Genomic DNA, 12,006 nt, shown 5'->3' with positions numbered 1-12,006 from the left:
CAGGTTCACGTGCCCATCATGTAGGTTACGCTCCACAAAAAGATGATTTGGCCTCTCTATGATATTGTTTAAAATCCCATTTAAAACGAGATCGGATCTTTTATGAAGCGAGTCTTTGAGGCTGCGCGTGTGTTAGACTTGGATTTTCTCTTGGTCTTTTACCAACATCAAGTCAAAACCAGACGGGCTCAGCCAAAAGCTGGCTTTGAAAGCAGACAGCCTATATTAAAGAATTTCATTCGATTAAAAATAGCATCTATTTCTATTTTACTTCAGGTCTTATTGAGCATTTATTGCTTGGACATAAAATAATGCAAAAAAGACGAAAGAGAATATTTCTGAAAACGAAATAAAATAAAATCAGGTATACTTACTTATAAATCTTTAGATTAAATCGATAGTCTTTGAATAATTGCAAATGTAATGTCACTAAGAAAAATGCATACATGAACCTCTTTGCATAAAAATGTCACAAACGTTTTGCTTGATTAAGAAATACATATTTTATTCACAATGCATTTCCACCTTGGATTAATTTATTTCAATACAAGATTGGGAAGTGTTTTTCGTCAAAACGAGGTAAGTAAACCCCAAAAATAATGAGTAAAATGACAACATTCAAATACATCTGCAACAGACAGGGGCTTCGCTTTTATACCAGCAACAAGACCAAAGTTGACCTTCATTCGTGCACGTTGTAACACAATAGGGAACTACAAGTTTGGGGGATCACAACAAGTATTTTACAAGCTCAAAATGATTTAAATACACTAGCAATGATTTATAACTGGGATATACAATAATTGGAAACACTTTACAATATTTTATTATACACATACACATTTTGTTATATTTTAAAGTAACAGTTCTTTTGCACCAGGTGCATGCAAAAAATAAAATAAAGTTTTTTTTTTTTGTTTTTTTTAATCCCCCCGTCGGCAACTGACTAAGATGTATTAAGAACAGGCCTGGAATACACACCTTGGTAGTAAGAGGCCTCTAAAGCCGAAGGGTCCATGCTGGCTCTCCCGGCCATGGGCAAGCTGGAAGACATCCCTGAGCCATAGGAGGAATATTGCAACGCTTGTTCATAGGCTTTCAATTCCAGTTTGTGCTGTTGCTCTGAAGAGGACATTAAATTATTAATAGAAAACGGGTGGTTGAAGGAGTAATGGGGGTCTCCTTTGAGGTGCAGCTGGGGTTCGTGGGCCATAGAGTGCAGCGAGGACAGGGACGTGGACACGGGGTGCACCTGTGGGCCGGTGCTCTTCAGTTCAGAGTTGGCGGTGCTACCGCTCCTGTGGTCCAAACTGGGAGGACTGGACGACTGGTTCGAGGAGGTTATGGAGCTGGAGTCCATATGCACTGGTTTGGTGCTGGGGCTGTCGCTGGCCGGTGAGCCAGAGCCGCTCGACTGGTCTCTCTTTCCGTCTGATCTCTTTCCATCCGGCAACTTTTTGTCGCATTTAAAGCGCTTCTGTCTTCGCAGGTAACAGCCATTCTCAAACATATTCCCAGAATCAGGATGCAGAGTCCAGTAGGAGCCTTTTCCCGGCTTATCGGGTGACCTGGACACTTTGACGAAGCAGTCATTGAAAGACAACGAGTGTCTGATGGAGTTCTGCCACCTTTGCTGGTTCTGACGGTAGTAGGGGAACAGGTCCATTATCCACTGGTAAATCTCACTTAAGGTAAGCATTTTGCTGGGTGCCTGCTGGATAGCCATTGTGATGAGGGAGATATAGGAATAGGGTGGTTTGGCGTGCGGGTAACTTCTCCTGAAAGTCTTGTTGTCTCTAGCCCGGTTCAGGTTGGGCTGCGCGTATGTCATGGAGCTCATGGTGGGGCTCATGCTGGAGTACGGGTTCAGCGCGTTCATGGAGCTGTGCTGAGCCGTCATGGCGTTCAGGTTGGACGGGCTGAGCGCGGTGCCCATGGTCGACACGCCGCCGCTCATCCCGTTCATGGCGCCGGTGGCGCCCGGGGGCATCCCGGCCATGGTGCCCGGGCTCAGTCCGGCACTCAGCGCTGGGTTCGCATAGGACATGTTAAAAGAACTGGAAGTCATATTCCCACTGGTGGACATGCTCATGTAACTGTTCATATTATTCATGGAGCTCAGCCCAGCGTTCATGCTGCTGTTCGTCATGGGAGAATAGACCTGAAAGAAAGAAATCGTGGTTTTTAGTGCTGTATTATATCTGTATTCAGCACTTTTATTCACATAGAATGATATTTTGCATCTTTCCTCCTTCCTTTTTTTGTATATTTAAGTAGCTATGTTAGTTATCAGAATTAACCGATTTAGTTGGTCATAAATTAAAAAAATAATTTCAGGTAAGACCATTAAAAATTTTGAGAACATAAATTTTATTTTTTAATCTAGATGTAGGCTACTGCAACTTGTAATGTTTTTATTTTATGTTCTTTTTTAAAATAACGAAATATTGAATGTGCATTTACTGATACACGTGACAGCAGAAATAGAAACGGACATTTTTTTGCGTTTCATTTAATTAAATGTAAGTTTGCAATATTGAACGAGACAAAACAGAGAATCTTGTAATGGAAATATGTGACATATATACATAATCAATAATAAATTGAATAAAAATAGTTTAGCCAGATAACATTTTCAAATAGCTAGTTTCTATTATTTCTAAACAAATAAAATTAGTATATTTCATAAACTCTAACAATATCAGACAATTGTGACTATTGTCACTTGCAGTGGCATCACTACTGCCACCAAGTGGGTTAATCAATGGCTGATATTTTTATCAGCTTCAGACACAATTCTGTAGAATACATATTTTACATTTAATTCCTCCATTTTAAAAGTGGTTTGTAGCGTAAGCCTCAGTTTCAGTCTGTTGATGCATCATTCACGTGCATGCAGCTACAAACTTTCTGACTATTCCAGCAGCTCAGAGTGGCAGTAATAATTGTCTCTCACCTCTTGTGCATCATTATAGTAGCTGCTCCAGTCTGGAGTTTCGTGTCCTTCCATTTTCACTGCGCCCAACATTATGGTGGAAATCCGCAGCTCGTGCACATGCAGTTCGCAGACTCACAGCGCGTGTGTGAGTGTGTATGTGTGTGTGTCCTGGCACCGCGCGCAGTCACTGGTGGGATGTTGTGCGTGGCTTTGGGTAAAGTGAGGAAATGTTGGGACCGAACTCGAGATCTTCCCCTGCCTGTTACGTAGAACACGGTACAGCCCACTTTCTATGTCTCATTTGCCTGGATCTCTCTCCTTCTTCCAGGAACACGTCTACTCTGCTGCTTTTAAATGGGAATGACCCGTGTTTTATTGCACAATACTATTATTAGTAAAAAGGTTAAAAAAAAAAAAAAAAAACGAATAATATTTTATTTTTAACACTATTGGAATAAACACATTATGATGCATACTATTTAATATCCAAAACATTTTTGGCACATTGTATTTTTTTTATGTATTTTGATTTTAAATGTAAACATTTTAAATTATTTAAGCAGTTTTATTTTTTTTTCTTTTATTCAAAATAAGGATACTTTATAGCTTTAATTAAGGAATCCAGCATTATAATGTTATATAATTTAAGACACAAGTGTACTTTAATTATGAATTGAAGTAACACGTTTCAGGACATAGTGATCTCATAAGAAAATATAATACAATACAGTAATGTATGTTAAGGTAATATAGTAATATTGTATATTATATGTATAAAACTTTTATAACATATTAAGTTAATAATAAGTACTTTTTAGGCTAATATATTTCAATAATTTTAAAAAAACAAACAACATCATGTTCATACAAAACATATGAATCATGACATTTAGGCCTATTTGAATATACATAAATACATAATGATCTGTTGTAACATTGATATGTTATTCATGAACATTGCAATACTTATACATTTAAAGTAATTACATTTTAACATGACATTTTAATCCATAATAATAGGATGTTCTTATAAAGTTTTACTAAATTATTACCAAAAGAATGTGGATGCTGTGTGATATATATTTAAATATCAAAATGTACACAGTAAAACCTCCAGTGTTAAATGAACACTGTTAGTGTTAAATTAACATTGCCAGTGTTTATATAATCCACACCGGATTATATAAACACCGGGTGACACTGGAAGTGTTAATCTGAATGAAATGAAAAAATTCTAACATAACTAGGCCTGTTTAAATTGTTTATTTGGGCTACTTAACAAATCATGTAGCCTAATGTATTCCAATGTGTGCTAATGTTAGGAAAAGTGGTTCCAAAACTACACGAGCTTCACAGAATAGCAGATGAAATATTTCTAACTTAATTACTTTGGAGCCTATTAATTTTGGCACTGAATCCAATGGTGTTTAGGAAGGAACTGGAAACCCCACCATCTCCCTCCTTTTATTTCTCAGATGAACAAGAGATCACATTTCCCACTGTACACCTGCTAATGAGCGAATGACAGCCCTGATCATCCACTTACAGCGGATTATCTCCAGTGATCTCTCACACCATTAGAGCACAGATCGATTCCTCACAGGACGGAATGAAATGGCCCTTGAAGCGAAGAACATTAGACCATGTCAAAGCCCCCATGAGACAGACAGAGAGAGAGAGGGAGGGAGAGAGAGGAGCATGACTGTCTTGTCAGTAGATGTAATGCATGCTTTATAAAATAATATGTAAAAACTGGCTATTTTATATATATTCGCTTTAACGAAGTGCATTGCATTTAATATTAAATGTTATGCTATAGGCCTACTACAAATCCTCCTTTTTGTGCAGCAATTTTGTGTTATTTAAAAAAAAAAAGGCAAGGTTCTTTGGAGATAACAGGACTAGAGAATAAAAAGTACTTTTTTGGATTTTAAAAGGATATATTATATGTAGCCTAATAATTAGAATGTAAAATCATTTTGATTCTAATCTCTATTCTGTGATTTTTGTGTAGATAGAAAGGCATCTTTGCACTATAGCTCACCATGATTCCCATTCCATTCTGCAAATCTGAACATTTTGAGTGGATAAAGGATGTTTATTGCCGTTCTGGCAGCCAGTAAGTGTTATATGCGTAAAAAATGCATGCATGGGAAAAAATAACAATTATTAACATCAAGATAATAATCTACTTGATCGTGATCTTCTTATTTCTATGTGCAGATTTTCACTGGCAGCTCTGGCACGCGCGTAAGGACGGCCGGTTGCTAGGAGACGCTGCTTGGCGTTTCCCTGTTTGAGTTTCTGAGGTAAAAAGCTGCAGTTATTTTTCAGCAAAGACCGGGAACAGATTTAGTTGAAGTAGATTTTTAGGCGGGAATACACTAATGAAAAGGTAAGATACTTTTAAAGAATACTTTTTAAATGATTTATTAAGATTTGTTGTCACAGCACGAGAAAAGCAACTTTTAAGCAAGAAGGCTAGCTGGCTAACTATAGCGTTTATAGCTTTTTGAACTGTAAAACTGCAGTTTCGGTTTCTTCGAAACTATTTATACATTTTTGTTTTCATAACTTGTGAAGAGAATATATAATGATTTAATGGAAAGTCCATTTCATTTAATTTAGAAAAGAAAATGATTATAAATAATAAAACATTACAAAATTAAATTAAGCTACTGCATAACTAGAACTGAACAAACACTGTTGGACAAAATCATGTAAAAATTATTTTTTGAAAAATATTTTGCAGATATAGCTCTTCACACAGATGTTATTGCTATATTTTATGAAATTACACAATTAAATTAAGCAATATTAAACGTTTGTTCTAAAAATCATATTAATTCCTTCTGTTTTAATAAATGTAATAAATGTAGTTGTTCATCATCCTTTTTGATTTCCAATATGTGAAGCACCCATGAATCCAATCAGGACAGAAGACTTCTTCCTTACCTTGCCAGGTGAGCCCTGTCATCACAGATTTACCTCCCATCTTGACAAAACCCAGCTGTGTTGAGTCTCAAATAGACTTTCACTTTCCTCTCCTCTGCAAACTGCCCCCTAAATCCATGTCTCAACAAAGACCAACAAAATGAGCCGGGGTCAGAGCGCAAGCCCAAACATTTCCTCCATAGACAAATCAGTGAACACAATGGCTCTTCCAAAACTTAAAGCCAGGCATGGGATTGTCAGAAAGCCCGTCATAGCCTCTCTTGCAGGGACCACCAAAGCAGTATCCTTGTCCCAAAGGCCACAACCTCCTGCTAAGCCCAGATCAGAGTGGCCCTTATCAGCAGGTGGATCTTACAAACTTCGCACACTTGCTCTGCAGGTCTCAGGTGAGGAGAAGAAAACCTCCAGCACTCACCAGTGCACTATCTTTGGAGGACAGAACCGGCTGGACCCAGGCAGCTTTAATGACAATGAGGCACCAAGCTCTGTGAATTCAACACAGAATGGGGATAGAAGAATGCAGAGAGGAAAGACTGAAAAATTCTGGGAGCCTCATAAGCATCAAACTCTCTCCAAACACAGCAGCTCCCAGAGTCACACCAGCAGCGCTGGCTCCAGCGCCATCCAAAGTGTTAAATCCACCTCTGAGCTGCTGGAGGAAGCCAGACTTATTGCTGGACTTGAGCAGCCAGATGAGGTTGACCAGCAGAGGGCACCAAATAAGAGCTTGGCAGACACATTAGTGATGGAAAGTGGGCACGTACCTGTTGTTGAGGATGACAGTAGTGCAACTTTCTCTGACCAAGCAGTGCTACATTCCATAGAAAGAGAAGCTGGAAACAACTGCAGCTCTGATGATGAGGTTAGCTTTTTATTTCATTTCATCCTATGACATCATTTTCTGTCATGAAAATTTTTCCACCATTTTGAATTTTCCAAAATTGGCTCAGATCATCTTCAGACCATGCTGGCAAAAAGTTCTCAAAAGATTTTTGATAAACCTTCTTGAGTAATGGTGCGTTCACACCAGACGTGACTCGTGTGTAGTTGGATGCTTGAACATTTTGAGTTTTCTCGCTTCATTCGTGTGTGAAATTCACTTCACAACAGACACAAATTCACGTCTTCTTCTTCTTCTTGTGATGTTTATTGGCGGTGGGCAAGCCAACTTTTGGTGCATTACTGCCACCAACTGAAAGAAAAAAAACGAATTCGTGTCATGGGAGGGGCTTTCCTTTAAATATGTGTTCCTCTTCCACTTCTTTCTGCACACTTCCTCTGAATAAACACATCAACTCATCAGCGGGAAAGTAGTTGTAAAATACGGCGAATAAGGTCAATTTGCCGGCTTTAGCTAGCTTGCAGTCTCAATATGTATATATATATAGCTCAAATTGAGTAAAGAGCGTTTTTTACAACTTACCAGATTGTCCGACCTCCTCACTCACTTTCTTCCAAGCAAGATCCTTTTTATTCCTGTTTCTATAAAAGTACGAAGATGTATCGTACAGCTCCGGGTATCCACATACAGCATTTCGGATTTCTGCCTCCGCTCACTGTGTCGTAATCACGTCACTACTAGAGCAAGCTCCTGATTGGTTAACATGGCGCGAATATTTGCCAAAGTTCAGATTTTTCAACTCACCCGATTCATGCGTTACGCGCGTCAAACGCTCAATTTGCGCTGCGTCATTTGCGCCGCTGGATGTCTGTCACGTCTTTGCATTGACTCAACATGTTAATCACAGGAGATATGAAAATGGTTATTTTTGCTTCTGAACTTCTGAATGATTTACCCAAAAATCATTAAAACTGATCTCTTTTGATTCAGTGCAGCATACAGAGTTAAACAATACCCAGTTTTTCTATATCTGCCATTTTGGGCGTCGTCCATTTTTAATCTTGTTATAAAATGCTGCATTTTACGAACGCATTAGCATATCGTTATGAAACTCAGTATAAGTCATCGGGATCATGCCCTGAATGTACTCAAAGGCCCCTTCATACACCCGGCGCGATGCAAGTGTTTCTTGCTAGTTTCAGCCCAACGCAGTTATCTTTTTCACGTCCTGCGCCACGTTGTATAAACAGCAAATGCATTTGCGCCCATGGCAGTGTTGCCAAGTCCGCGTTTTTTCCGCGGAATTGGGCTACTTTTACACTGTTGCCGCGGGTTGTTTGTCATGTTCGCGGGTTGAAGCAACCCCAAATAACATGATATTTAGCCATGTATTTAGCCCCTGGAATGCGACTTTTACCTGGGGAGCCCCGCCAAAACCGCAAATTTTACTCCCCAGAACGCGATATTTACTGTGGGACCCCCAATCGCACTAGATTTGAGTAGCAATTTGGCGGGTTTTGTTGTGAAAACCTGGCAAACCTGGCCCATGGGCCTGCTGGTCTGAAAACAAGGTGTGTTAATTTGCATTGTTGGCCCGTTGCTATTTTGAGGCAACTGAAAGAGTCTGCGGCATTGACCAACTGAAACTTGGTCTAAAGTCAATGGCGCAATATGTTTTTTGTTATTAAAAGAGCGCGTTAGTAATATGCGGCTATAGGCGGGTGCACAACGTGCGTACACTCTGCTTATTACACACACAGTGACGCGCAGCAGCACACAAACATGCCAAACATTAAAAATAAAAAGATTACAACGTAAAAGATTATTATTGTGTGCATAAAGATAAAAATGCTTTGGTGGAGGCCGGCTTGTCCCGTAGATGGTCCCGCGCTTTAACCTCGCGCACAAGCAGATCCATTTCCTCGCTAGAGAAGCGTTCAGTTTTTCCGCTTGCAAATTGCAAATTGTAAATAGCGAATCCGTCGTGGCACGAGCCAACTTTTAAAGGGAATGAGAGATGAGACTCTGATTGGTTTATTGCACGTTATTCCCAAAACACACCCATTACTCATGAAGAGAATAGGGAAAACCCTTTTAGACCATGCAGCGACCATTTTCCCCGTTGTTAAACTAGCAAAAGTGGATTCGGACATTCGCGTCATGTAAAGTATACTTTGGGCTTTACTCTGACCACACCACATCAATTTGGTAACATCGCCATCTATTAGTCAAAAGTGATAAGCAATTAAATCATATTACTAGTGATCAGCCGTTTTGACTAAAATCAGCTAAAAATGTCTTGAATTACTTATTGTTGCAGTTGATCTGATGCTCCCAGCCATGACTCATCATGCCTTTTTTTGTGTTTGGCCCCTTAATTGCTGCTTGCAGCTATATTTTTATATTATTTATTTATTTATTTATTTATTTATTTTATTTTTGTTGATGTTTATGTATTATTTTATTTTATTATATGTTGAAAGAGAAACTGGACACAGCTCAAATGATGAGGTTAGCTGTTTTTTTAAATATTATTTTATTTTATGTTTTATTTAAATGTGTAAAATAATGACAATGCCAAACAAATTAAATTCAGAAATAACTAAATTTCAGTTGTTAGTTCCCCTAACAGGTGTAGTTTTCAACTTTAACTATAAACATACCATTTCACATCCAAACAAAGTTTCTGAACAGCATATTTTGTATCTAATGAAATTTATACATTTTTAAATGCGGCTTTAGTGTCCAAAAACTTCTTGGGGCCACTGCACAGGCAATATGTCAATGTACAGAGGTATACTATGTTAGATTACCCAGTGTCAGTTTGCAAAGCATAAATTGTTCATATGAATCACTGTGATTTAAAACATAAGTGTAGCATAACAGTGAAAATTTCTAAAGGTAGCTGTCAGTTTCAGAAACCCCAGGGGCAACAAAGGAGTAACACATTTGTTTGCTTTGAGCTTGTGGCGACAATATTTTGTTAATCTCGTTTCAGTGGGGAAATTTTTAGCATTTCCTGTTTGTACATCTTGATGGGTAAAGTCATAGGCTTGGAATGACAACGGTCTTAACTGAATGCTCATGTATATTTTCCTTCAGGGGCCAATTCAAAGGGAAACATCAGTACCACACGTCTGTGTGCCAAAAGAGAAATTTTCCCCAAGACCAATGTGCCATCCACCTGTTTCTTCTGGTGTCTACAAGATGGCTGAGTCAGTTTTACAGAAGGACTCTGAGTTTGGCTCCGATGGTGGAGGACTCAAGGATCTGTTATTCCAGGTAAACTCACTACACACTACTAGATGAAAGTTTGCTTTCAAAGAACATTCTGACAATGAAGTATGAGCAAAAGTACTGATGTTTAATGTATTAGATTAAATACATTAATTTTCCTACAATCCTTTTAATAGAAACTAATTTGTATTTTATATATATATATTTTTAAGGTGACCAATGAAGATATAATAATGGCCCGTGGACATAGCTTGACCCCGATTCAGAGAGCAGAAAGGACATCCCATCAGACCAAAACCATTCAAGGCCTTTCACTACTTGCAACCTGGACACCTAAAAAAGAGTATAAAATCTAAAATATTTTGTGATATACAGTGGCCCTAAAAAGTATTTGGACACTCAAGCCATACTTATATTGTATGCATTTAAATGCATTAAATAACAAAATGTCACAAAAAAAAAAAGTCCTTGATTTTTAGTGGATTTATGAATTCATTTTCACATATTCGAACGTATTCCACTAACATTTCACAAACACAAAGTGTCCAAGACTTTTTTGTTCTATATTGCATCTTTTCATACCTAACAAGTTTATTTTTTGTGAAAGTGTGTTTATGCTATCCTTTGTGAAAAATAAGTACTCTTTAGTATACTTTTAAGAAGAGTACTTGTTACAGAAATATTATACTTTACATTCGGTTCACACAAAGTACATTATATTAATGTTTTCTGACCCTTAATAGCATGCTATATGAAAATGTGTTATACCTAAATAACGCTGTTAATCAACACATTAAATTAAGCATATTTCTTTAAAGCACGAAAAAAGATTATACACTTTAAAGTAAAATTTGTAATCTTTAATGCACTTTTAAAGTAAAACAAATTAAAAGTAAACTTTTTTTTGCAGTTTTTAAACTGGCATGTACTTAAATGTGTTAAGAAGCAATCATGAAAGTGTACTCTCTTTAAGTGCACTTAAATAGATTTCTATTTCATTAACATTATAATATGTAAGTACAGTTTTTAAAAAATATACAAGTGCGTTCAATACAATTAAGCACACTTCTTTTTTGATATTTTGACACTTCAGGTTTGCTGTTTTGCATCTAATGCAATGACATTCAGACATTTTTAAGTAAGGCGTCAATGTCCAAATACTTTTGAGGCGGCTGTATACTTCATTTTATGAATTATGCCACTAAGGTTCATTAATCAATGTGTTGATATATTATCATGTTCCACTTGATATCAGCATATCAATCTTTCAACGCGTCACTAGCGGAAGGGCGTAGAGGGTGGCCTTGGACGCAAATGATCATCTAGTTTCACACTACCTGAGAAGAGCATCCAAAGCTTGTCATCAGCTTCCCCTCAGCCCTATTTAGGGAGCAGTAACACAGCGAGTAATTGCCCGTCACTTACTCCACTCATCTGTGCTGCGGGTCTGTCTGGAGCCAGCTCACCCACGCATCCCTCCTCCCAACCTCTCCAGCACTCACCTGAGAGCTGATAACGCAAGATTTACTACCTGTGCGGCTGGACCTGCGCCACTCCCTCACTCTTGAAAAAGGGCCTTTTAATTACTAGCTTTTTCCAGTCACAAGGGTCACTGAAAGGTTCCTGTTGGATGCGGTTGAGAGGGTTTATATGAGAGCCGCCTGCCTACGGGGCAGATGGATAGCGGGGCAGGTTGAAGGTTCCTCCTTACGGTTCAGGAATGTTTCTTTTCAGTGCAGGCAGGGCCAGTGACTTTGGTGTGACCTTCCAGGTCTTTCGTTGAGGCTTAACCGTGCCAGAGTGGAGTGATAAATCTAGCTTGTCACAGGCCATAGTGAACGAAACGTACGCAATAAATTGGCGCTGTCAGTGGAGCCATGGGGACGTGGGTGGCGGAGGGCCTCTCCTGCCTGTCTGCAGTTTGGTGAACACAAAGGGCCCACACACAAAGTCAGTTCTGAGGTCGTTTCTCCCGCTGTCTACAGTTCAAACAGTGGTGTGAAGTTATGGCAGAGACGATCTGTACAAATAGACT

General features: G+C 38.6%; 2 protein-coding genes across 2 annotated transcripts in view; one reads left to right on the top strand and one right to left on the bottom strand.

Moving 5' to 3' along the window:
* Nucleotides 1-478: 478 nt before the first annotated feature.
* Nucleotides 479-3,233, bottom strand: foxa1 (forkhead box A1). The gene is made up of 2 exons (XM_051869083.1): nt 2,957-3,233; nt 479-2,161 (listed from the first exon to the last, which is right to left on the bottom strand). Exons 1-2 carry the CDS (start codon nt 3,026-3,028, stop codon nt 947-949), a joined length of 1,287 nt encoding a protein of 428 aa, XP_051725043.1. The 5' UTR covers nt 3,029-3,233; the 3' UTR covers nt 479-946.
* Nucleotides 3,234-5,448: 2,215 nt separating this feature from the next.
* Nucleotides 5,449-12,006, top strand: part of ttc6 (tetratricopeptide repeat domain 6) — a 46,258-nt gene continuing 39,700 nt past the window's right edge. The window contains exons 1-3 of the mRNA XM_051869026.1: nt 5,449-6,755; nt 9,837-10,016; nt 10,184-10,314. Coding sequence (XP_051724986.1) covers nt 6,033-6,755; nt 9,837-10,016; nt 10,184-10,314 — 1,034 coding nt within the window. The 5' untranslated portion in view covers nt 5,449-6,032. The remainder of the gene's footprint in view (nt 6,756-9,836; nt 10,017-10,183; nt 10,315-12,006) is intronic.

Source organism: Ctenopharyngodon idella, chromosome 17 (assembly GCF_019924925.1).
Source record: "Ctenopharyngodon idella isolate HZGC_01 chromosome 17, HZGC01, whole genome shotgun sequence".
Lineage (NCBI taxonomy): Eukaryota > Metazoa > Chordata > Actinopteri > Cypriniformes > Xenocyprididae > Ctenopharyngodon > Ctenopharyngodon idella.
This window is presented reverse-complemented; position numbering and strand designations above follow the sequence as displayed.